We start from the raw sequence: 27,632 nt of genomic DNA, 5'->3' as shown, positions 1-27,632 counted from the left end.
TTTTTTTTCCTTCTACCTGGCCCTAATCCTCTTCTGTAAGAATGTCTTCTGTTCGTGGATTTTAATGTTGAGGAACAACTGCCTCACACCTGCCTATATTCTGCAGAGAGGTGGACTCGAGTCACGTAACTTGGGCACAAGTCCGACTTCAGTCCAAAATTGATGCCTTCAGGTTCGACTTGACAAAATCAACAGAGGCTTAAAACTTGTTTTGGACTATAACAAAAATGACTCATGACTTCACTTGGACTTGGGCCATGTTATATGCAATGAAAGTGCAATGTCAGCACAACATTTGTTATGATTAATTTGCACTTGTTTGACAAATAAATAAAAACTTTAAAAGTGTTAGTGGTTATTGTAAATTGAAATTTTTTTTTTACTCTGCTGTCAAAATGGCATTACATATGGTGAAGAAGAGTGCATTATGACTTGTTTAGGACTCAAAATTTAAAGGTTACCACTTAAGACTTGAGTGCAAAGACATGACAAACAATGACTTTGTCCCACCTCTGATATTTTGATGATCACATGTGATTGTTTTATTTGAAACAATACTTTCTTATTTGATATCCCAATAATATGTGTAGGTCTCCCATAATTAAATGTGTTTCATGAATGAATGTAAGGTGTACATAAGCTGACATGATTTTCGAGAAACTATTGCGGAAATACACAATGAAAATATACATGGTAAATGGTCTGCACTTGTATAGCGCTTTTCTAGTCATGGCAACCACTCAAAGCGCTCTAACACTACAGACTGCGTTCATTCACCCGTTCACACACATGTTCATACTGGCGGCCAGGGTCACCCTACATAGTTCATTCACACACAGTATCGGGAACAATTTCACTCTTCACTCAGTGTCTTGCCCGAGGATACTTCAACATGTAGGCTGCCATGGTCTGGGATCTAACCACCGACCTTCCGATCGTTGGGCGACTGCTCTACCAACTGAGCCACAGCCTAGTATATATTCTTTATTTAACCAGGTAAAAGTCTCGTTGAGATTAAAAAAAATCTCTTTTCCAAGAGAGAGCTGGCCAAGAAAGCAGCATAAAAAGTGACAAGTTACAAAATTTAAACACAGTTACCATAAACAATTAAATACAATTAAATACAAATACAGCCATCACAACAACAGTGAAGGAGCCTCAGTAGAGACTTCTATGGAGCAGTCACACCGACCAAGAGAAATTATTTCTTTATCCATTAGAATCGATTTAAATTCACAGATTGTGATCAACTCAGACAATTTCAATTATTTTTCTTTTTCTTACCTAATTCAGTTCTCACTCACACATTTATAGATAAAAACTAACCAATGAGACTGCCTGCGAACATACAAAGATGGCATTTCAGCCGTGGCACACAGAGTACAATGATGTGTACGATTTCCCAAGCCAGTAATGAAACGCGGAGCACAATGATAACACTGTTTAACTAGCGTTTAAAATATTTAGCACATTCTTTGAAAAATCGAGTTCATTGAGACATTATTACACAATTTATAGTAGAAAACTAGCCTAGGGTTACCAAACCAAGCTTGAGGTCAAACTAATACATTTTAATTTCAGACTCCAGAGTCACAAGTTCACCTCCAGCTTATCTCATAAGTAAATGAATGTGCCTTTATTTGATTATAAATACAAATTATATGGTGATTTTGCAGTCACAGGCTCGGCCCTAAAGCAGAAATAAAGGATCATCTACCAAGGATATTCATGCACTAGACAGCACACATACTTCAGCCAAAGCTGCACATACACATCTACTTACATGCAGTTTTCAGTTTCTCTGTTAAAAACACACATTGTGCCTGCTGCTGATTGGCTGACAGTGGCCATGATTCTTGGAGAATATCCCTGAATATCGATTAATATAACGGTAATAAAACATATAATATTGATGATCATAAATAATTTATCTCCACTTTCCTACACTCATATTTTGAGTGTAATTCAAATGCAAAAGGGAAAACAAACAAACAGTAAACACAGTAAATAAGGAATTTGGAATGTTTTCTTTCCCCCCCATATATACAGTCATGGAAAAAAAATATTAGACCATTGTTTTCTTCAGTTTCTTGTTCATTTTAATGCCTGTTACAACTAAAGGTACATTTGTTTGGACAACAAAAAATAGCTCCTAAGAGTTTAATTTAAGAGCTGATATCTAGACATTTTCGATGGTTTTCTTAATAATAACTACAATCATTATAAAGAAAACCATGAAAAATGGCTTGATATCAGCTCTTAAATTAAACTCTTATGAGCTATTTTTGTTGTTATCATTATATTGTCCAAACAAATGTACCTTTAGTTGTACCAGGCATTAAAATGAACAAGAAATCAGAGAAAACAAGGGTGGTCTAATATTTTTTTTCCATGCCTCTATCACGATAATATAGATACCATTAAGTATTTTGCCCACAATAACCTGACATGTGAGAGCCCTTATACAGACCGGTGGACATTAAAATGTTTTATGCTGTTAACTGCTAATAACATATTTCTCTGCCCAGGACCAATAACGCCCAACTGGATCCCATTGGAAAGTTTTAAAGTTGCTCAATAGAAATCAGAGAAAACATAATGTCCTGTGTGGAAGCCATAAAACACGACATGCAATGAAAAACAATGAATCATACAAGTACCAGTAATACTTTTGCTTGTTCCAACTTTTCTCTGGGGGCTCCCTCCACGCACATGCTGCTAACAGGATGTACTTTGGGCTCTGCATATGACCGTCTATAGCAGGGATGGGCAACTGGAGGCCCGGGGGCCGCATACGGCCCGCACCCTCACTTGAAGTGGCCCTCAGTACAACCTCATGCATTTGAACATGAAATCTTAAAAGTGCAGTGTAAAAATGCACAAAATGACTTCTTGCAATTAATGTTGGTCTGCTGTTCTTGCTCCAAATCTTTTGCATTCCTATTTTTTACTGTTATACATGCATTTGAGCATGAAATATGTTAAATTACTGCACTGTAAACATATTTAAAATTGCAGTTTCATCATATCTGGTTAAGTGCACGGTCCTATATGTGGCCCTGTGGTAGTGTCCATGAAAAATTGTGGCCCCCTCCAGGATTTAAGTTGCCCATCCCTGGTCTATAGCAACACAACAGATATGACACTGTTTCTCCTCATGTGCTATCTTTATTGGCATTTCTTAAGAGGCAATTCGTGTCAAAAACCATGAAGGAGCGGCTTCCTTTCCCCAGCCTCTCATGACAAAGTGCTCTCTCCAGCAGCAGCAGCTACCTCACTGTGTGTGGGAGGGTCCATGATGATGAGCCTGCTAGCAGCCCTGGACAGGCTAGCTGTGTGGAGCTAGCGTGCTACCAAACTGTGCAGTTTATTTTCGGGACAACACGATGAAGAACATCATGAAGTATTACAGACTTGTTCCACTACAACATATTGACAGCTTCACCGGTAGATAGGGGCGTCTTTTCTCCACCACAGCGGGTCTATCCCGACCCTCGGTGCCCTTGTTTGGATGGACCAGAGCTAGCACCGCTGCTGGAGACGGATGGATTTAGTCGGCTAGCCGCGGCTAACGGGAGGACTAGCTTTGATGCTAACCGGTTGGCGTCAGGTAGCTTTATATTTGTTTTTGTCGTGTTTTGTTGTGTGTTCGCTTTCATCAAAAGCAACTCGGTTACTCAAGCGACGATCTGTCTGGTCGCACCTATTTATTTTAACAACACAAGACTAACATTAGCTTATTTATCAGTCGATGTTTTCATATTGTAGATGACATTGATCTGCTTAGTGAACTTGGCTAGCACGGCTAGCTAGCGAGCTAAGAAACAACAGCTACCCCACCAAGCAGCAGCACAACACGGTGGAGGTGACTGTCCAGCCCCGGCTAAAGAAAGCTATAACTTAGCAGCGTTAGCCACACTTAACTTACATGTGGGTTATTATGCTTGTTAGCTACCGTGTTTGTTTACATGGTTTTTGAAGTCATTTCATTGGACATGTATCGGTTCATTGCTGCCCTCTTTGAGTGACCAAGAGTTATTTTAACACCAACTCACTGAAGCCAAAGTTGTTCCCCATATATTTTTCTGTCTCCGATTTGATGACAAGTTATGCTCCCGTTACGTTACCTGCTAATGTTATAACGATTAAAAACAGCGCAGTGACACCTCCATATACTGCTTGTTACATCGCTAGTTAGCCAACTAAGTTGTTATAAACGTGTTGCCACCTCTGCTGTGTTAAACTAAACGAAAGTAACTTTACATAATGGCAATGTGCAATATGGTCAACTATAAAACACAAAAGAAATATACAGAGGTGCTATAGGAATCCCCTTGTAATGCAATTACTGATTTTTTTAGCAACCCATGTTAAATTGGGGTACCCCCAGAAGTGTATATTTAGCATTTTATATCGTCACACTGTTAAAATAATCGCCTAAGTCATTTTTTGTCAACATTTTTTTTTTTGCTCAATCATATCATGACGCCGGCCACCTATGGTAAAATCACCTACATCCTCAGTTGATCAGATCATGTGATTTTACCCCTTTAAGATCATCACTTCTTTGACAATTTGCCACATTCATAGGCATCAGATAAGAACCCAGCAAAGAAGAGCTAGAGGGAGGTTGTTTAGTTATCAGTTTAGTTTATCAGTGTTTTATTGTTGACACTAATATTGGTAACACTTTACTCTCAGGTGTCTGAAGTAACATTAATGCTCATGATACTTGTCATGTCATGTTTATGACAGGCTTGTGTGACTCTTATGTAGACACCTTCAAAATAAAGTGTTACCATATCTTGCTTAAGTCACAAAGGCATGTTCAAAAAATTGCCTAAGTCATTTATTTCTCTTAAGTTACATAATTTACACACAGTGTTATTACTATGCCAATAGCCATCCTTTGTTACATCCTTTTTGAGTGAAATGATCAATAAATGTCATATGTTACACTTTTGGTGAAGTTTTTTGTGTTTCCTGCAAAACTTGAAAAATTGAGTTAGGCGATTATTTTAACAGGGTGACGATATGCTGTCACTATGCAGCTCTAGTATCTCTTTAGTCAAGTGTTTACCACAAGCATTTATTGTGCACAGGTCAGTGGTTCTTATATAATTCTGTTTTCTTCTTTCTTTCTTTCTCGCAGTTGGTTGACATCACTCGTCTGATAATTACCGGGCTCTGTAAATAGCAGATTTGTTGGTACGACCATGCCTCCAAGGCCTTCCTCAGGAGAACTATGGGGGATGCACTTGATGCCCCCCAGCATCCTAGTGGACTGCCTTCTGCCAAATGGCATGATTCTCACATTGGAGTGCCTCCGGGAGGCCACGCTGATCACAGTCAAGCATGAGCTTTTTAAAGAGGCCAGGAAGTACCCTCTTTACCATCTGCTGCAGGAGGAGAGCTCCTACATCTTTGTCAGTGTCACCCAGGAGGCAGAGCGGGAGGAGTTTTACGATGAGACCAGAAGGTTGTGCGATCTCAGGCTCTTCCAGGCCTTCCTCAAAGTCATTGAGCCAGTAGGCAACAGAGAAGAGAAAATTCTCAACAGAGAGATAGGTATGGTTCCTGACTTGTTATGCCCTTGCTGAACACCCTACTGTACGATGCAATAACGTACGGTAACAACCATTGGTCTTGGCAATGTCATTCCCACAGTGAGGAGGATTAACATAATACTCTTAGCTATAACTGATCACATATATTGTGTTATGTCTTGCACTGTATTATCAGGGTCCCTACTGGTTCTGGAAAAGTGATTTGATTTCAAATCAAGTGCTTGAAAATGCTTGACTTTTAGGTTATTTAGGATGCCAAGCTTACTTAGCAACTTACAAACTGGTGACACATTTTAAACTTGAAACTTTGTTGTGTTTAAATCAGAGCTGCAACGATTAGTTGACATATCGATTAAAACTGACAAAAAAATAATTGCCAACTAACATCCCAACAGTTAATCCCCAACCCCCAATATTTCATGTTCAAACGGTTAAACTTTTTGTTTTAGTAAATATACACTCTGAATTTGATACGTTCTGGGCTTTTTAAAAACATTTTACACAGCATCCAAACTTTTTTTTGGTATTGGGGTTGTATTTTGATAATTAATTTTTCGTTAAAGTAAAATTTCCTGCTTTCTCTATTTTATATTACAGTCAACGTAAGATCTCTGTGTTTTGGATTGACAAAACAAGACATTTCAAGACATCACCTTAACTTTGAGAAGGACATTTTCACTGTTTTCTTACGTGTTTATAGGCTGTTTGAGGAAAATAATCAGCAATTAATTGATATCAAAACAATTGTTAGTTGCAGTCCTGATTTTAATCTGTCACCCCTCTTTAGAATGCTGTAAAACATAATTTAGGTTGTTTATAGCACAATAACATCCAATTTAAAGTGTTAAAGAAGTTAAATAATCACTACTTTATACACTGTGTGTACTGTATGTAAATATGTAGTTTACTCCACCTGCAAGGTCCTTTTAAAATGCTTGAATTTGACTTTGGAAAAGGTGTAGAAACTCTGTTACATGTCTTGAGAAGCCATAAAAAGTTTTAATTTAGCACTTGTTTTCTTCTTTCAGGTTTTGCTATTGGAATGCCTATATGCGAGTTTGATTTGGTGAAAGACCCAGAGGTGCAAGACTTCAGAAGGAACATTTTAAATGTTTGCAAAGAGGCTGTGGACCTCAGAGACAGTAACGGACCCCACAGCAGAGCTTTGTACGTGTATCCTCCCAATGTAGAATCCTCTGTCGAACTTCCCAGGCACATCTATAACAAGCTAGATAAAGGTAAGACTTTTTACACTGGGCTCAAAATATATTTCATTCGCCACCTTCTCTGTGTATAAAAATGACAATTTGATCTGTTATTGTCTTTCCCTCAGGTCAAATCATTGTGGTCATATGGGTTATTGTGTCACCCAGCAATGACAAGCAGAAGTATACCTTGAAGATCAACCACGACTACGTGCCGGAGCAGGTGATTGCCGAAGCCATCCGTAAGAAGACGCGCAGCATGCTGCTCTCCCAGGAGCAGCTAAAGATGTGTGTCCAGGAGTATCAGGGAAAGTACATCCTCAAAGTCTGCGGCTGCGACGAGTACTTACTGGAGAAATACCCTCTGAGTCAGTACAAGGTAATCTAATTTAATCTTCCGCATGCTGCATCTGATGCTATTGTACTTAGAAGGAGGAAAGAGCCACTTCACATCAAATTAGCATCCAACACAAATGTGCTTGGCATTTATGGCATGAAATGAAATTTATGAGAAAATGTGCTGCCTTTAAAAGGTGCTGATTCAAGGATAGACTGCATATATCATGCTATATATAAGTGCAAAGTACCGACTGCTTCAGCTGCTGCCGAGTTGTGCTGGCTAAATGAAATCCAATAATTCACATGTTGATAACCCCCAGAAATTGTATGAATGGCTTCAAAATGTCAAACAGCATAAATAGCTTCAAAATGTCACAATCATGGCTCCTTCAAAATGTCACTTTGTGTGTCCTTGACAGTATGTGCGCAGCTGTATTATGCTGGGACGGATGCCCAACTTGATGCTAATGGCAAAAGACAGCCTGTATTCCCAGCTGCCCATGGACAACTTCACCATGCCGTCGTACGCGAGGCGAATATCCACTGCAACTCCCTACATGAATGGGGAAACAGCCACCAAGTCTCTGTGGACTATCAACGGCACGCTGAGGATCAGGATACTGTGTGCCACTTACGTCAATGTCAACATCAGAGACATTGACAAGGTACACCGTGTGTGGTGCTATGACTGCTTCATCTTGTTTTATTTATAGCTGCTGTGCTTTGTTCCGCTTTGACAAAAATAAATCCTGACTGTAATCTCGCATCTCCAGTCCCTTGAAAGTGATTAGAAGATTTTAGCACAGTGTTTTTCACATTGTTTTTCAGCAAATATATTTTTAATACTCAATGGAACAGTATATAAAGCTGTTGTTCTTGCTCTAGATCTACGTCAGGACTGGGATATACCACGGTGGAGAGCAGTTGTGCGACAATGTCAACACCCAGCGCGTGCCCTGCTCGAATCCCAGGTACAGTTAAGAATCTTTACTCTGTTATTTCCCTCAGATTTGCAGGAGTGATGTGATTCAATCAATATAAATATCTATATAATTTATTTTACTAGGTAAAAAATCCTCATTGAGATTTAAAACCTCTTTTCCAAGAGTGACCTGGCCAAGACGGCAGCACAAAAGCCTAATGGTTACGCCAAACACACAAGACACAAATAAAATACATTCACACACTACAAGAAAAACAAGAGTTGGATTACATCAGACCTGGGCATTGGGCGGCCCCAATGAGGTTGCCCAGAAATTAGAAATCAATACAACCGCAGTGCTTTTATTTTGGAGGTGGTTTATGTATATATGCCTGCATACATACCCACCTTTTCGAACTGGACAGCGCCTTTTCAAAATAAAATCATCACAACATTGTAAAACACCTAGAAAATTTACAAACATGAAAAACGAGCTATATAACACAAAAACACCGATAGGAACATTGCTAAAGGCCATTTACAGTTGTGTTTAAAATAAATGGAAAAGTGATATAGTGATTGGAGTATTTACTACTTTTTACTGCTATATTTGATTTACTCCACATTAACAGTCTTATCATAACATGTATTCCTATCAGTAGCAGCTCAAAACCAGATAATTTACTGTATTTTATAAAGCGATTAAATTAATATTGAGCAGAATTTAGTTCAGAGTTTTGGTCTGGCCCCCGCAAACTTTGTGGTATTGGTCATGTGGCCCCTTGGGAAAGTTAACTGCCCACGCCTGGATTACATGATTACATAGTGCAATCACAAGATCCAATTGAGTTTATTTCTCTGTCTTTTAAAATTGGCTTGAATTCCCTCAGAGTTACAAGGTGTGTCAATTTCAAGTCCTTCTGCACATCGTTCCAGGTAGACGGGGCAGAAAATGTAAAAGCCTTTTTGCTTCTGTATGAAGTCCTGAAGGCCATATTTGCTGAGGTTTCTACACATGTGTAAACATAAATTTATAGATTATGTTAATGTTGCTGTTTATTCCAGGTGGAACGAGTGGCTGAACTACGACATGTACATTCCAGACATCCCCCGTGCTGCCCGGCTCTGCCTCTCTATCTGCTCTGTGAAAGGAAGGAAGGGAGCTAAAGAGGTTAGCAGTGGAACGCTACAAATAAACTTATAATGCTTAAGACTTCAGCTTTGGTCGATTTGACAACACCGTGGCTGCTGGTGGTAACAAAACATGTCTTTTAATACTGCAGCAAATTCTCCTTGGGCAGGTACTTTGTAAAAAAAATATCAAAATAGCAACTAATGTATCTGCTTGTAGCGCAGCCAAATAAACTATTGGCCTAATTGGCCTTTTTCCATCATGCCAAGAGCAACTGTGATCTGATTTCATGATGAGTAGTTTTCCACAACAGCTGGGGCAGAGTGGAAGTAGCTGGTTCCTTAGCTGAAAAGTTGAAAGCATGCAGCCTGTCTTCTCCAGCTCTCCACCTGACAACTCATTGTGACTGGTGTCTGTTTTTTCAATACTTTCTTAGGCAACCTACGGGTGCTGAAAGTTCTTGAAAACACCATGTCAAAATGAGCTGTTTATATTAAAATGATTAACCATGGCTGCATATAAACAGGAATATAAGTGGAATATTCATTAGCCATGTAAACAGCTTGGTAAAAATGGCATCTTTTTCATAATTTGGACAAAGAAATGGATTTTTTGTGCATGTCAATATTAGGAATGGGCGTTTGGAAGAAACCTGCCAACTCGATTATCTATAACGTTAAAGATCAATTAATTGATTAATCGCTGCATGCATATATGCACAAAATAAAAAAAAATATATATATACAGTACTATAACGGATGCTTTTATTTTTGAAAGGACGAGAAGAGACTTCCAGTCGAACGTAAAACTAACTCAAGTGAGATGAAACTGTAAAGATAACGGCAAGGAGTTCAATGTTTTATGTTTTAGCCCCTTAAGAGGCATGAGGTTAGTTTTCACAGTAATCTTGCATATTTAAGTTTGTTTTGTGTTTAAATAAGTTTTGGATAAAATTAAACCTAGTAATTCAGCTCAAATTAATACTCTTGTATTTCCGTGTCATCGATTAATTATTCCCATCCCCTAGTAAATATAGTTTATGAAAATAACTGTGTAGAGAGGTAATTACAGAATAAAGTAATTACATTGAATGGCTATTGCAAAAACACATTTGCACGCCATAAATCAAATCTGATTTTAATTCATGAAAACCTTGGGGATAGTAATTTTAAACGTTGTGTTAAAATCTATTCTTGCTTGATTCTTATCTAAGTCGAAGCATTCAGTTGGTTAATGAAGGCCTGGGAAATAAACAACTCCTCTGGTGTTTTGCACTGCACCTGTGTGTTCCATAGCCCCGAGCTGTTGCCTGTCTAATCATTTTCCTATGCATCATCTTACTGGTATTTTCCTGTAGGAGCATTGTCCTCTGGCCTGGGGCAACATCAACCTGTTTGACTACACCCACACACTAGTAGCAGGAAAAATGGCTCTCAACCTATGGCCTGTCCCACACGGCCTGGAAGACCTGCTCAACCCTATCGGAGTTACAGGCTCCAACCCAAACAAGGTAAATGTCAACGTTATGAAAGTAATGCTCGCTCACCGTTTGTGCCTCCAGTAGTGTCTCATCTTAAATGTGCACTGTTTATGCACTCCCTCATGTCAATATCGTACAGTTTTTCTTCTTGTATATTATTTCCTTGTATTTATATTTTTTATTGTTTTTATTGTCTCTTCCACTCTGTAATTTTGCACATTCATACTAGTTTTGAACTTTATTCTATTTTATTGTATTGGTGTTGTGCTGCTGCTGGAAGTAAAATTTCCTGAGGGACCCTTCCCGAGGGTTTAATAAAGATCTATCTATCTATCTATCTATCTATCTATCTATCTATCTATCTATCTATCTATCTATCTATCTATCTATCTATCTATCTATCTATCTATCTATCTATCTATCTATCTATCTATCTATCTATCTATCTATCTATCTATCTATCTATCTATCTATCTATCTATCTATCTATCTATCTATCTATTATTATTTATTATAATTTCTAACGTGCAAATATCTTTTTGCAACTGTAAAACATCAGTGATATAATATGAGGTAAACAAGTTGTCAAAGAAGATTTCTTTCAGTTGCATGAACCTGAATCTTGAAACAGTGAAGACAATAGAATAACACAGTACAAAACAAAGCTTTCAAATATGTATCAAGCTTGTGTCTCCGACTGACCTCGTAGCTCATGACCCAGTTTGAATCGAGCTGGTTACGACCTGTAGAGCTTCAGAGTCGGATTTAAATCGCCTCGATTGAATCAACCAAGCCTCTTATCCCACTTAATTAAATGCTCATTGACACCGACACCTTTCTTTGATTACAGTAAACACCTTTCCCCTTTACACGTCTTTTCTAAATCTGCAGGAAACCCCTTGTCTGGAGCTGGAGTTTGACCATTTCAGTTGCCCCGTCAAGTACCCTGATATGACCATCATTGAGGACCACGCCAACTGGAATATATCCAGAGAGCTTGGCTTTAATTACTGTCACACCGGTTTGGTAAGATAACAAGCGTTTTTTTTTTTTCATTATGCGTTTGGTTTCACTTGTCTGATTCATCACTAGATCTTAGCAGCCGCCACATTAATTAACACCACAGACAGTAACTTAATTAACATTTTCATTCACATATGAAGTTAAATGTGACACAATATGTACAGGTGCATCTCAATAAATTAGAATATCATAGAAAGTTTATTTATGTTAGTAATTCAATTTAAATGTGGAAATAACACATTATATAGGTCCATTATACACAGATGAAACATTTCTTAATTGATTTAATTTCTTCTAATTATAGTGATTATGGCTTAGATTTAACATAGACCTAAAATTCATTTTCTCCATGCACTCTAAACAAAAGGTACATGCAGTATATTGTGTGTTGGGAATCCCAGCAATGTTACATGACTGCTTTTAATTCTGTTTAGGACTTTGAGTAGTGGTGCACTTCAGCCCCTTATGGCCAAAATGAGTATTACAACACAATTAAAAAAACAAAACATACAAACTGCCAAAAAAAATTTTTCTTCCAAATTTTTAATCCTGGCAAAACTTTTTTTTCACCCGGCAAATTTCTCCCCCACTTGTTTCACATTTGGAAAAAAATAAGTTATAAACATTATTCTGCATAAACATATAAGATAAGATAAGCTAACATTTGACTTTATTTATCCCGCAGTGGGGAAATTTAGTTGTCACAGCAGCTAAAGTTACAGACACATAGATATGGAAAACAGAATAAAGGATATAAACAGTAAGACGTATACATACATTCTTTACACATTATATACATACATTTCTGCTATATACCACATGTGATTAAGTCATAAGAGAAAGTTACAGAAATGACAGAGATCAGACTTAGAAAATGGAACAACAGAATTTTTTTTCACCTCTCAGCGTAGTGCTGACATTGTTGTGCACTTTATTTTTTTTTAACTGTGTTTAACATGTGTTATATGGTGTCATAGAGTAACAGACTGGCGCGTGACAACCCCCTGACTGACACTGACAACGAGCAGCTACGACAGGTGTGCAACAGAGACCCGCTGTCTGAAATCACTGAGCAGGAGAAAGACTTTGTATGGAGGCACAGGTAATGTGTGTGCAGTTCTATACTACTATATGGGCTTTCTGAGGGGTTGAAACCATAACACTTCACACAAAAGTCCTTGTGTGCTATCACGCTGGGCTGTTCTAGATGTCATTATAACTAATCTATTCCCTCCCCAATCTATTTTAGACAAGACTGTGTAAACATGCCAGAGATCCTTCCCAAGATCCTCCTGGCAGTGAAATGGAACTCCAGAGATGAGATTGCACAGGTGAGCTCAGGTTTCTACTGCTGACAGGCTTTTATTTTGAAGGACGTCACATGGAAATAGATGTCGGCCTAATTTAGTTGTTGTACTAACGCAAGTCAGGTGATATTTCCGCAGATTAGTGTTTCCCCCAGATCACGTGTCTTGGAGGGGTGTGGGAAGGGGGGAAGGTGGTTAATGAGTAAGATAAACATCAAGACATTTGAATTGTAGCTATTTCAAGGTTTAAGTTTGGAAGTCATTGCCAGGATTTTCCTTTACCTGCAAATAGGGATGGGCGTTTGGAAGAAACCTGCCAACTCGATTATCTATAACGTTAACGATCAATTAATCGATTAATCGCTATGTTTTTATACATACTCCCAGTATGAATAAAAACATGCATACATGAGCAAAATAAAAGATATATATACAGTACTATGCAAAAGCCTGTTTTGATAACGGATGCTTTTATTTTGAAAGGACGAAAATAGACTTCCTATTGATCGTAAAACTAACTCACTGAGGTGATACTGTAAAGATAACGCCAAGGATTAAATTAAAGCTAGTAATTCATGCTAGCAAGGTTTGATACAGTAAGCTAGTTTAGCTCAAATTAATACTCTTGTATTTCTGTAAATACACAGATGGTTAAAAATTGCATGTGATCGACCAAATTCTTAAAGACCATTAATCAATCATGGGTTTAGCAACCCAAAACCAACGACTAAACTAAAGTAATTTCCTCACAATTTAGTGGGATTTCTTAATTTATAAGGGACGCTAACACACTGCCTCATTTATTGCAGGGGTGTTTAAAATGACTGGAACTGTAAAAAAAACAGTATATGTTTTTGTTTTTATTTCAGATGTACTGCCTCCTGAAGGACTGGCCTACTATCAAACCGGAGCAAGCCATGGAGTTGCTGGATTGCAACTTCCCTGATCCCATGATCAGAGAGTTTGCCGTAAAGTGCCTTGAGAAATATCTAACTGATGACAAACTCTCTCAGTACCTCATTCAGCTGGTTCAGGTGTGTTGCATCCTCAAGGTTGATGCTTTAGTTTCATCTACTTTAGTAGAGTTTTTTAAGGCAAATAATGATGTTTTCATTGTATTTTCTATGTTTTATTTCTGTTCCCAGGTTCTAAAGTATGAGCAGTACCTTGATAACCCACTTGCACGCTTCCTGCTGAAAAAGGCATTAACCAATCAGAGGATAGGACATTTCTTCTTCTGGCATTTAAAGTGAGTTATTTAAAAAAAAAAAATGTCTTCTTTCAAGAGCTGTGTGTAACTTGAAAGGTTAAACTGATGCTTGAATGTCTGGTCTCCAATCACGGCCTAGGTCAGTCAATGTTTTGTGATTTTTATTTTTCTCTCCTGCGTGTGTGCGTGTAGGTCGGAGATGCACAACAAAACAGTGAGCCAGCGGTTTGGCCTGCTGCTGGAGTCGTACTGCCGAGCCTGTGGCATGTACCTGAAGCACCTGAGCAGACAGGTGGAGGCCATGGAGAAACTCATCAATCTCACTGACCTCCTCAAACAGGAGAAAAAAGATGAGGCACAGAAGGTAATCTGACAGCCGGCAGCTGGTAATTGTGATCCACTGAATCGTTGAGTTTAATCTTGCCAACATATGGACCAGTCAGGCCGCAGAGATGCCACAGTGCAGCAGAGTGATGGAGTTTGGACAGCTGCTTTTTTCAGTTTGTTTACTAAAATATAAAAATATTACAACCACTGATTGTCTAAAAACAAAAAAGAGAAGGATCCTTACAGAGCGATTCTGTGGTTGTTTTTGTCTACCTGCCCAGGGACAACAGATGTAAATTAGCAGCTGCTAGCTAAACTCTGGTGCAATTACTTATAATTGTGTGCTGTCCCTGTAGAAAAAAGTGAAATAATAATAATAACAAAACACATTAATAGCCATAGCTTAACATGGACTATTCTTAGTATCAGTTCCTCTTTTTTTTATCGTTTTTTTTTATACTGTTCTGTTTATTTCTGTTTGACTGTAGTTTGCTGAGCTGCTGTTAAATGAACTTCTTGGAAGCGAAAAGACCCACAATAGCAAAATAATGCAGATCTGAGCACAGGGATGCTTCTTATTAGAATATGATGGATTACTTCAAACATCAGGGAAAAAAGGCCTATGTTCTATAATTGTGCTCAAATAACAGTTACTTAATACTTAATTTGAAAAGGGAGCTATTCAAAGCTTGATTGCAGTCTGTTACATTCATGCTCCTGCCAAAAGAGTTTAAACAATACTCTAAAAAGTCTGTTGCCACCAGGGAAAGCTGTCTGTGTTTCTCAGTGTACTTGTAAGTATACGTATATTTACTCGAGTACTGTACTTAAGTACAATTTTGAGGTACTTGAGTATTTCCATTTGTAACTAATATTGCACCTTTTACTGACAGCTTTAGGTTAAGATTTAACATAAAAAGCATGATTAATTTAAAGTGATTCAACATTTTTTTTTAAATTAAACCTCATAGCAGGGTATTAAGTAGCCCTTCCTTGAGAAAATTAAACCACTAATTCCATATATGCATGAATAATAATAATACAATGATATATGTGTTACATATAAAACAATCTGCATAACGATTACTTATAATTTTGATACTTTAAGTACATTTTGATGCTGATACTTTTGTACTTTTACTTAAATTAGGTTTGAATGCAGGTCTTTTAGATGTTGTGGAGTAATTTCACAGTGTGGTATTAGTACTTTTACTTAAGTAAGGGATCTGAATTCTTCTTTAACCACTGAACCAGCCAGATAAGGGGAAGGAGGGATAGATCATAGCAGTGAAGGAGCAGCTAGGGGTCTGGTGGAAAATCCTAAGAAACGTTAATGAACAGTGGATACCCGCGATAAAAAAGAAACTCTGTGTTCAGAAGGAGTAAAACCTCCAGCCACACACTGTCAACAGTGTTTGTGTGATTACTCTCCATGCCCGAGGAGTAGAGGCAAAAGTACAGCACTGCAGGTTTAAGAATAAACAGTATTCAAATCATTTGTAGACATGTGATAAATTAAACACGGTCCAAAACGTGGTGTTGGCTAGTTTAGAAATACAGTTATGATTATTATTTAGCCATGAGTTAATCTAATATGTCTTACTGTTGATTAGATCGTGATATTTTGCGTGGCAATATTATATTGATTCATGGCTGCCAAGTATCGAGATTTAGCTGGAGGCTGTAGCGAGCTCACTTTTAGGAATATACTGGAGGTACTGGTATCATATGATACTGGAAGACGCTACAAAGTTGTTTTTTTTTGTTAAAAAAAATTCAGAGCAGAGAAACTTAAAGTTGAGGAAAGTTTGATAAAATGCTGCAGTTTTTTTTTGTCGTCCATACATGTTTGATATCAGTTCAGTTCAGTTTGACTGAATACTTTGTTGGTCAGTCTGTGGGTTTGACTCTCATTGTGGAGAAATAAAAAGACTGAAGTGAGATGAACAGACTGAGAATTTTCTCTCATTGGACAAAACAATTCTTGATTTTAATTTAATTTTGTTGACACAAAATGCAGTTAAACAGTTAAATTGCAATATATTGTATTGTAATACTCACCATGTCGCAAAATGCTTAAAATCGCAATAATATTGTATTGTGACTCAAGTATCAGGATAAAATGGTATCGTGGGGCCTCTGCTGATTCACACTTCTACTGTTGATGATGTTGAAGCAAATGCATTTGTTAGCTACCTGACTAGAAAATGAACTTAATAAATAAATAAATATAAATAAATAAAAATAACTTTATCTACTCATTAATTTGCTGTCTTCCATGATGAAACGACAGCCACACAGCACCAGACTGCTGCAGCACCACCTCCACCTAGTTTTCCTAGTATAGGCGGCAGAAAGCAGACTGTACATACTGTATGTTTACCAGGCTGAGTGGCTTGCCAGCAGCTGTCTAAAACTGGTGTTTTATCAACTTTCCTTTGAGGTTCAAATGAAGTTCCTGGTGGAGCAGATGAGAAGGCCTGATTACATGGACGCCCTGCAGAGCTTCACCTCCCCGCTGAATCCAGCACATCAGCTTGGGAACCTCCGGTACATCAGCTCTCTCTCATCTAACTCCCTCCTCTGATATGGCTGGCATTTAATATTTATTTCCTCTGCAGGTGTTGCTTGTGCCTTTTTTACCTCTCCAAGGCTTAAAGTATTATTATTATTATATATAATCAAATGCCAGTATTGTGTGTGTGTGTATGTGTAGGAACATAGATAATTCACTCAGCACAGCTAATTTCACAGTAAATGTACTCCTCGTGACTCAGTTGGGTGAAATAATGTTTATATTGTTTTGAGTCATGAGGCGCATTTCCTCTTTAAACCTATCACTGTCTCTTCCAGCCTGGAGGAATGCAGGATGATGTCGTCAGCCAAGCGACCTCTGTGGCTTAATTGGGAAAACCCAGATATGATGTCAGAGCTGCTTTTTCAAAACAACGAAATCATCTTCAAAAATGGAGACGGTGAGTCGAGTCTCTCTCTCGTGTTTTCTCTCTCGCTGTCTCTGTGTATTTGCCTGTGTGTATCCGTCCACACTGACTTGAAAAAGCTCTCAAGCTGAGCATGCAGCATAATTCAGTCTAAGCCTGTAGGGCATATCATGGCACACAAACACAACCCCATCCATGTTCTTTACACGGAATTCAAAAAAGAACAAGTCACATTATTGGAATCACACTTTTGGCACAGCTGCTGGAGCATTTTGCTGCACCATCTGTGACCAAACTGACTTTGACAGCTCTGCTCCATAATGCATTGCGGTGTTGATCAAAGAGCAGCTAAGCAGCTAATATTCACCTCACTGTCATCCACCTCCTTGTCTCGCTGTGCCTCCTGCAGATCTGAGGCAGGACATGCTGACGCTGCAGATCATTAGGATAATGGAGAACATCTGGCAGAACCAAGGCCTTGATCTCAGGTAGGCTCCTCACTTCACCATGACAGCCAGGATGCAGGTGCACATTAACAGGCACTGGGTACTTTCATGTTCTGTTCATGCACCCCAAACTCGAATGCAGATTAGTGCCAACGCCTGCAAGCCACCTCAGCCCATTTGATATGAAGTCCGTCAATGCAGTCCTAATTATTTCTGCCTCTCGTCGTGTTTTCTCGTCCGGCCCCTCACAGGATGCTGCCGTATGGTTGCCTGTCAATCGGCGACTGCGTGGGTTTGATCGAAGTGGTGAGGAACTCTCACACCATCATGCAGATCCAGTGTAAAGGAGGCCTAAAGGGGGCGCTGCAGTTCAACAGCCACACACTGCATCAGTGGCTCAAGGATAAGAACAAGGGAGAGATGTGAGTGGCAAATACAGGGATTTAAACGGCTTTTCTAGCCTTCTGCAGGCTGTAGAGAGGGTGTTAGTGATAATATAGAGATTATATGAAGATTTATCGTCTAAATAAATCCCAATATTCTCTTGAGACTAAAATATTTTCCATTTTGTTTGTTTTTCTAGGTATGACCAGGCCATAGATCTGTTCACTCGGTCGTGTGCAGGCTACTGTGTAGCCACTTTTATCCTGGGCATAGGGGACAGACACAATAGTAACATAATGGTCAAAGATGACGGACAGGTAAGGATAACATTTTTATGTCCTTCTTATGAGCGTACTTTCTATTCCTCTGTTAAATAATTCCTTAATTTCTTGCTCTTCTGATGTTTTGACAGCTGTTCCACATAGACTTTGGACATTTTCTTGACCACAAAAAGAAGAAGTTTGGGTACAAGAGAGAACGCGTGCCCTTCGTGCTCACACAGGACTTCTTGATCGTTATTAGCAAAGGAACCCAAGAGTGCACCAAAACGAGGGAGTTCGAAAGGTAATACCGTTTGTTATTTTGTGATAAAATCAGGGTTTCTGTTATCCTGTTATCTGTTTTTTTCATCATATTTCATCTTCCCATTCTACTTTATGTGAGAAAAGGCCTATAACGAAAAAAAGTGGTATTTTTTATGACTCTATTCTTCCCTACAAAGTGAACTGCAGTAACTACGCAAAGGGTAAAACTGAGGAAAATGACTTTAAATGTTTTTTTCAAACATTTTTTAACTAGCAAGCCAAATGGGTTATAGGTAGGTAAGTGATATGACACACACTGATGAGAGTTTCTGGAAGAAAAAAGGATCTACTAGAAGAGGGATGACATGGTGGTGTTGTGGTTAGCTCTTTCGCCTCACAGCAAGAGGGTCGTGGGTTCGAATAGAGTTTGCATGTTCTCCTGGTGTCAGTGTGGGTTCTCTCCGGGTCCTGTGGGACGTCCCACAGTCCAAAAGCATTCAGCTTAGGTTTAATTGGTGACTCTAAATTGCCCGTAGGTCTGAATGAGAGCGTGAATAACCTGTCTCAATGTGTCTGCCCTGCCCTTAATATAGACTGGCTATATAAAGAATGACACCATCAAGACATGAAGATTTCTAATATTTTGTATTGGAAAGTAGACCATTTTATCTTAAAATATATTCCAAATGAAATGAGTCCCATCAGTACTGCCCTACAAAGCCTAACTTCAGTTACTACATTTTTGGTAAAATATTAGACCCTTGTTTTCTTCAGTTTCTTGTTCATTTTAATGTGTGTTACAACTAAAGGTACATTTGTTTGGACAAAAAAAAAATAGCTCCTAAGAGTTTAATTTAAGAGCTGATATCTAGCCATTTTCCATGGTTTTCTTCGTAATAACCAAAATCATAATCAAGAAAACCATTGAAAATGGCTAGATATCGGATCTTAAATTAAACTCTTATGAGCTATTTTTGTTATTATCATAATTATATTTGTCCAAACAAATGTACCTTTAGTTGTACCAAGCGTTAAAATGAAGAAGAAATGAAAGAAAACAAGGGTGGTCTTATCATTTTGTCCATGACTGTATATACTTGTGTCCTTTTTTGTAACTGTTCCCCTCTCCTCTCCCTTTAGGTTCCAGGAGATGTGTTACAAGGCGTACCTGGCGATCCGGCAGCACGCCAACCTCTTCATCAACCTCTTCTCCATGATGCTGGGCTCCGGGATGCCCGAGCTGCAGTCGTTCGACGACATCGCTTACATCAGGAAGACCCTCGCCTTGGACAAGACGGAGCAGGAGGCCCTGGACTACTTCATGAAGCAGATGAACGACGCTCACCACGGCGGCTGGACGACCAAAATGGACTGGATCTTCCACACAATCCGCCAGCACGCCATGAACTGAAGTGAAGTGACGATTAATACAAGAGAGGAGTAAAGGACTGTGTCAACAACAGCACACTAAGAACCAAAAGAATAGTGAGAAGGGAGCGGGGTATTTCCCCAAACACACTAAAAGGCCTGGTTTATGCTTCTGCCAGCATGTGACTCTGAAACGTTTCCTGCCAGCGCACCAGGTTGCTCCGAAGGGCCTATTTCAGGGACATGATGCCTAAAAAAAAGCTCCAGCAGGTCTCTGAATTTCTTCTCCTGCACTATGAACTTCAGAAGGCAGCGTGGAGTTTTTATTTCATCAGTCTTCATAGGAACTAAACAAGTGTAACGGACCTCGACAACATTGGCCTTCTTCGTGTGAACAAACTATGGGCAAATCTTTATTTTTCTTATGTTTTTAAAAAAATAAATCAGTACATCTACAACCATCAGCATTAAGAAAGGAACATCATGAAGTGGTGTACCACGAGCACAGCCGGCTTTTTCTAACGATGAACTGACTGCTTTATTTCCACTACCTATTTTTTTTGAACTGATGAGGACGGCACACAGCTAAGGCCAGCAGAGACAGAATGAAAGGGACGATGAGAAGCCTGGCAGGTGCCCGCAAAAAAAATAAATCCTCATGACCCCTTACAATCATTAAAAAAAACAACAATCATCAACACTCTTACTACAGGACTGACGTGTTGTTAAACACTTAACTAGCATTTAACGCTTTTGGAGCAACTGACATTTAAACGTATTTGTAGCCTACAGATGACGTGTCCTCAGTTTAAAAAGCACGACAGATAACTGACTTTTGTACAGCAGTATATATATCCATAAACTTGTATGCATTCGGTGCACATATTCCTTTTTGAGTCTATTTTCTACTGAGCCAAAGTACTAGATGTGTAACCCCCACTACTCAGCAGTCTTATTGTAAAAAACAAAAATAGTCACTACTATTCCAAATCACTTGTGTGTACTCCTAGCACTGATCTCTGCAGTATTTGTTTTGTTTTCGTCCATCAGTATTATTCTGTGTCCGACGTCGAGGCACAAATGTCCGTCATCCGCCCCACGCACTCGGAACAGGAGCCGAATGAGACACGATGAGTTGTTATTCGGCTGATAAAGGCAGGAAAACGCAGGGGGGAAAGGATGTGCAGTGTTCCTTTTGTGTGCTGTGCTGTTACACTATGCAAGTTGTGATCCTAAAATGTATTTTATACTGCAAGAAAAAAAAAAGAAGAAAAAAAAAAGATGTCAGAGCGAGGCAGAGAGAGATGCATCTCCCCTGACATGCTCACACAGACAAGTGTGTCAGTGAACTTTGTACAGACAGTACACGGAAGAAGAAGAAAAAAATGCTGCACTGTAACAGAATCGTCTACTTCTTCCCGACAAAAAGAACTGTGAGAAACGCCTTTGGACCCTGCCTTTTTTTTTTTTTTTTTGCTTTTCCTTACCAGGTTTCTATTTCAATCTAAGCCATGTTGCAAAATCTGTCGCTCCTGTCCTCTTGTTCTCACACGTGTGACGGATAATTTCTCTTCACGTTTGCCATATGGTCCCAGATTGTAACATCAGGGTAAAGAAAAGTAACCGAAGTGAATTTTTTTTGTTTTGTTTTTTCAAGTGTCTTCTTCCCTCCTCTTTTCCTATGATTGTCGCCCTTATGTGTGGAAGTGCTCGCTGCACAGACGCATACGTAAGAGGTCAGTAAATGTTCCAGCTTTACCAAATGATAAAACACAACAGGTGCGGTTTCCTGAACACGAGTCTCGTCTGAAAGTCCGATATCTTTTTCTGTAAAGGACTTTTAAAAAAAAAAAAAATGCTCAGGAAACCGATCCTGCTGAGATGCATTTGCTTCTGTACGGGCTACAGAGCAATGGGCCGGACCCAAACTGAGAAAACTAGACCCCATATACTTTATGGAAGAACTCTCTAAATGATTTCCCTTTGTACTTTCTGTTTCTCACACTGCATTATGCATGAGGTCCTCAAATATCTTCTTTTTTTCCCTTTTGTTTGACCTGATGTTGTTTACTTGAATTTCATGTATAGAAATGACCTTGTTACTTGTGTGAGGTACAACAAAGTCACAATGAAGGTAACAGATACTGATAACTGCTACTACATGTGCAAATGCTTTCCTTGAATTACTACAGAGGTAATATATTTTTGTATTTTTAAATGTAAGCAAACTCATATATGTAACTGCTAACCAAAAAAAAGAAAAAAAGACAAAAAAAACCCCAAGGAGGAATCATGCATAACGTGCACCATCCTCATACGAAACCCAGTAGACAGCTTCTAGTTGTTGAAACGATATGAATGACAAAGCAGACGTGGATTGTTGAATGAAGGACTTGATGCTGTTGTCGGAGGACGATCTTCACGTCAAGTGGAGATCGCTCGCTCTTTAGTGGAAGTCTGTAAGCACAATAAGGAGAAAGAAGCTACCCTGCATGTTTTTAAACCGAAACCACAGTCATATGTTAGTTATATATCCATCTGTATATATATATCATAAAAAAACTCTTCAAATACTTGTTTTAGTCATGCTCATATGACCATGTCTGATAAGAAACTGTATGCATTCATTTATTGTACTGTTGAATAAACACATTTCTCCCCATTTTATCCCGTTTTACAGTTGATCAGGTCAGTTTAAATACACTTTTGTGATAAAGATGGAAAAAGATGTGGATGAAGACTTTGGTAATGTCAACATAGGGCTGGGCAATAATGGCCAAAAGTCATATCCCGATATATATTTAGGCTGAATATCGATATACGATATATATCCCGATATTTTTTTATCGCAAAGTGAGAGCAAATGTTCAGTCAAAGTCAAAGCCAAATATGACATGTCACAAGTAGTTTTATTGAAACTGTTTAAGTGAAGATAAATACTGTATAACAACAGGAGTACCTTTTAAAAAAAACCAAAAAAAAAAACCCATAAAGTGCACATTTAAATAAAAAATATCTTAAATAAAAATAGCCTATGAAATTAAATGGGCCAACCTTTTTCTGAAATAAATATATTAATATGAGAAACGAATAACGCACAAAATTAAATATTTTAAAATTGGACTTTTACAATATTCCAATTTTTTGAGACACTGAATTTTAGGTCTTCATTAAATGTACACCATAATCATTATAATTAGAAGAAATTAAATAAATTAAGACATGAAATGTTTCATTCTGTGTGTAATGGATCTATATAATGTGTTATTTCCTCTTATTTAATTGAATTACTGACATAAATAAACTTTTCTATGATATTCTAATATAATGTGATGCACCTGTTATCTTCACATTCGATACAAATTACATATTCACATTTTTTTTGGGCATGTTTCAGCACCAACGCTGGACGTGTCATGTCGGAGACGGCATGCTGGTCCTCCGGAGGATTCTGTACAGTTTCCCATGAGTGTATCTTGAGGCCAGCCTGCCCACTGCAGTCTCACTGCACATCTCAGAGCAGAGACAGGCTAAGCACTGTGTCAGCTTCACAAGACCCACCAGCAGAGCTCCGCCACCCAGCATCAGGCAGGGCCACAGCAGCGCAAACAGAGCCTTCTTAAAGGTGTACTTCCTGTTCAAGATGACGTCCCCGGGGTGCCGTGTGCAGTCAGTGAAGCACGGCGAGGAGCTCCCCAGCTGTGTGTCCAAGCTGTTTTTCACTTTCAGGACTTCCTCCTGCAGTTCTGTTCGGTCCATCTGACATTTGGGTATGTAGAAACACTGGGGAAGAGAAGATGTGATTCAAGTGTAATTTTTTATCAAGTGACCTGCTTGTTACAGTTGGCAGCGCTGATTGCAATCAGTGAGACGAGCTGCAAGGTTCTTTTTTGATTCAGTATTTTGTCTGTTTAAGAAAAAGAAAAAAAGCAGCCCTTCTGAGCCTCCATTTGCTGCACTGGCACTGAGAAATGCTTCTTACAATTCCTCTGAATGAAGCAGAAGTGCAGCATGAGAGGGTCTCCTAATAATATCTGCTGGCTTATTCACAAGGGTGCAGGACTCAGGGTAGTTTTCCATTCTGTCAGCTAGTTCAGTTCAGTTTATTCCCTTCCCTTCTCTCTCAGGTGATTTTTCACAGCCCTGCTTGTATGTCTAACATGAAAACATGTATGACTGTGCATGCAGAATTAGGATCTTCCACACCAGGTAATCCTACATATCAGTTGTGGTACATTAAAATAAAGTCTTAATGCTCTAATCAACTCCTCCTCCTGCAGGGGTTCCTCCCTCACAGTGGACCATCCACACCTGGTGTGAAGCAGATCCAAACTCCAGGCTCATAAAGCATTGAGATTAGACCTAAAAGCTGGAATTTACTGCCATAAATCCCTTACCTCTGGAGCGAGGAGGACCGACTCCTCGTCAAAGTGGAGTAAAGCCCTCTGATTGGAGTCTGTGAGGTTAACCGCCACCCTGAGGCAAGGCACGGTGCTCACACCTCTGCAGTCCACCCACTCCTCCAGGATGTCGGCCTGCAGCAGCACACAGCTGGCCTCCTCCGCCCAGTTACTGGAAAACGAGGAACAATGTTGATAGATGTTCTTATGTTGCGGGGGGTGCTGGTCGAAAAGATTATTTCTGAGCTAATGTTAGATAATGTTGAACACTGTTGGTGCTGTCGGGGAGCTGAAGAGAGGCAAAGCACTCGGGAGTGCATGAACGCCACATCCTTTCAATTTTACCAGGCATACCTCTTTAGCATTTAAATACAAAGCAGCTAATACATTAAATATGCTTCACATAGTTAGGCCTGTCACAATAACACATTTTTAGGACGATGTATTTTCCCAGAATCTATCACGATAAACAATAGAATCGCTGTATCGATGTCGTTTTAGTTTTATAACGATATTAGAGCATAATAAGCACATCCTTTTCCACAACAATGAATTTTTAAATCTCGAGAATATTAAATATTGAATTGAAATGTGGAAAATAAATATTAAAATATCCTAGATAAAGAAAGGGGGGGGTTGTTATAGGAGGGTCGGTACAACCAATTATTAGTATTGAGGGAAGCATTGAATATTATAAGACAGATAAATTCTGAAGTAACTTTGATTTTGATGAAATACTATGAAACTGATATTGATGAAATTATGAAACTGCTATTTGTTTTATTTATTTATTTATTTTTGTTCTTATGTCCTTCCTGGTACCTAATATGATGACCCACAGAAATTAATCAAATAAAATTCTAAAAAAAAAAAAAAAAAAAAAAAATGATAGAAAGTCAAAGCGCTGTCTGTCACCCCAGCAGACAAACTGCAGTGTACCTGTTAACATAAGGTTTGACTGTAGTGATGCCGACCACGAAGAACATGAGCACAGAGAAGGCCATCATGGTGAAGCCCAGCAGGACGGCTCGGTCCTCCCCAACACTCGACACCGGCATCTGGGTCCGAGCTCGCTGCCCTCCACGCCCATCCACCCCCCGACTCCAGTCCTGCTCCGGCGCTGTTGCTGTATGGAGGAGCTCTCTGTGTCTCTCAAACACACACACACACACACACACACACACACACACACGGCCACCAGGGATGTAACGATTTAATCCAACAGTGATACAAATTAGATTTTTGATTCAATGCGTCAACACATTTCATGTTCCACTCATACATTTATTTGGTTCATTTGATTAATTTTCTATTCTCTCAAGCTACGTGATTCCCCTTCAGGGCTGAAAGTGTCTACACGGATTTAGTTAGATTTACAAAAATGCCTATTGGCACCAGCCCAAATATTGAGATACATTTTTAAGTTTAAACTTTGGCCTTAAGTAAAACAACGTATGTGTCTAAACATGTAATACAACCCTGGTCCTATTGGCTTGGAAACATTTACCTTTTTGGCCCTCAAAATAGGAGGCTACACATAGTTGAGGTCCAATGATTAGTCCTTGGGGGCACTTTTATGTAGATTTTACCTTGAGAGATGGAAATGGACTCCTACTATACCCCTATGTCTAATATTTTAGGGCCATGTCGTTTAAACTCTCATTGCCTCATCAGCTGTTATTTTTTTATCAGCTGGTTCCCTCCAGAGTCACAGAAGACTTCATAAAACTGTTTCTAAAGGCCGAGTAGCCTTTCTTGTGACATGTAAACTGAACTTGATATGCTGAATCTGAATCTTTAATGCAATATTAATAGATTTTAGTCAGTTCAAATCTTTTAGATCTATGCTTCTGGCTTTCCAGATGCATTCAGTGTGATTAATCATTCATGCCCATATATTTGAATGTGAAAGCTTTGTTAAATCTTCATCAGTGTTTTTTTCAGAGACCAGTCAATTGTCCTCTCTTACCGTGTCTGCCGCCTGCGAGCACCCTGCAGGTTGATGTTAATGGGGACGGTGAAGGACCTCCGGGGAGAAGCTGTATTTAAGAACATGCCTATCTCTGTCTCGGCCAACCTCCAAACCCCCTCCAACATATGTATCCCCCCCCAACAAGCTCTGTATCAGAAAGTCAAATGTCCTTCTGTCAGCAGCTGATCATCTTGTGTCTCCAATAGGCTCCATTGAAGCGACTCCAGTGACTGACTGAGTGCTCCAGATTGCAGTTTTGTTCACCAGGGGACTTCCTTGTTGTTTACCAAGGCTCAAAGGTGAGTGCGACAACACCTCCTACCCTTGTGTGTTTCTATAGAAACCACCACAGGTAAGGCAAGTAGGATGCTAATGGTCTCTCAGTGGGACCGTGAGACTTAGCTGTATGTAGCAGTTTGTCATGGAAAAGCTTAATGAAAGAATTACACAGCGCCAATGTACTGTACACGAAGGAAGGAAGAGACTGTCCCAGTAAACAACATGTGTTTTCACAGCAGTTTAAAACGAGCAGTATTTAGGTTAGCTCATGGAGGGCAAGATGTAACCCACAATGGTATTATGATGAGTTAGATTAGGTAGGGTTAGGGTAAAAAAATTGTTATGAGAGTAAGGAAGAGTAGGCCAGACCTCTTTGAATCTTGCACCCAACAAATACCCCATTACAAAAAACCTAAAACTAACACTTAAACTAATACAAACTAATCATAATAATAAAAAAAAATTTCATTTGTAATGCACTTTACATTAGAGGAAATCTCTAAGTGCTAAACTAAACTAAAACTAAGCATTTTCCAAAAATAACAACTAAACGAACACCAGCAAACTCACTCTAACAACAAATTAAATCTAACTGAATTTGAAAACAAACATTTACAATGAAATAAACTAAAACGCAGCTTAAAATGACCTCTTGAATCTCGCACCTAACAAATTCCCCATTACAAAAACTAAAACTAATACAAACTAAACTAAAACTAAGCATTTTCATAAAATAAAAACGTAACTAAAACTAGCAAACTCACACTAAAAACTAACTAACTAATTCAAATTAACTGAATTTCAA

The 27,632-nt window shown here is 38.9% G+C and overlaps 2 protein-coding genes across 2 annotated transcripts; one reads left to right on the top strand and one right to left on the bottom strand.

Annotated features, from left to right (window-relative positions):
- Positions 1-3,281: 3,281 nt before the first annotated feature.
- Positions 3,282-22,843, top strand: LOC131980325 (phosphatidylinositol 4,5-bisphosphate 3-kinase catalytic subunit alpha isoform). Its single transcript, XM_059344542.1, has 21 exons — positions 3,282-3,610; positions 5,153-5,568; positions 6,596-6,805; positions 6,901-7,151; positions 7,531-7,776; positions 7,997-8,082; positions 9,099-9,204; positions 10,523-10,675; positions 11,537-11,671; positions 12,646-12,770; positions 12,918-12,999; positions 13,845-14,009; positions 14,121-14,224; positions 14,378-14,549; positions 16,956-17,062; positions 17,366-17,487; positions 17,864-17,942; positions 18,152-18,322; positions 18,484-18,601; positions 18,697-18,848; positions 19,949-22,843. Exons 2-21 carry the CDS (start codon positions 5,217-5,219, stop codon positions 20,217-20,219), a joined length of 3,207 nt encoding a protein of 1,068 aa, XP_059200525.1. The 5' UTR covers positions 3,282-3,610; positions 5,153-5,216; the 3' UTR covers positions 20,220-22,843.
- Positions 22,844-23,590: 747 nt separating this feature from the next.
- kcnmb3 (potassium calcium-activated channel subfamily M regulatory beta subunit 3) lies at positions 23,591-26,631 on the bottom strand. The gene is made up of 4 exons (XM_059344444.1): positions 26,546-26,631; positions 25,516-25,725; positions 24,574-24,748; positions 23,591-23,959 (listed from the first exon to the last, which is right to left on the bottom strand). The coding sequence occupies exons 1-4, from the start codon at positions 26,629-26,631 to the stop codon at positions 23,591-23,593; spliced, it is 840 nt and encodes a 279-aa protein (XP_059200427.1).
- Positions 26,632-27,632: the final 1,001 nt, after the last annotated feature.

This window comes from Centropristis striata, chromosome 11 (genome assembly GCF_030273125.1).
Source record: "Centropristis striata isolate RG_2023a ecotype Rhode Island chromosome 11, C.striata_1.0, whole genome shotgun sequence".
NCBI lineage: Eukaryota > Metazoa > Chordata > Actinopteri > Perciformes > Serranidae > Centropristis > Centropristis striata.
Note: the sequence above shows the minus strand (reverse complement) of the source record. Positions and strands in the feature narration are given on the sequence as shown.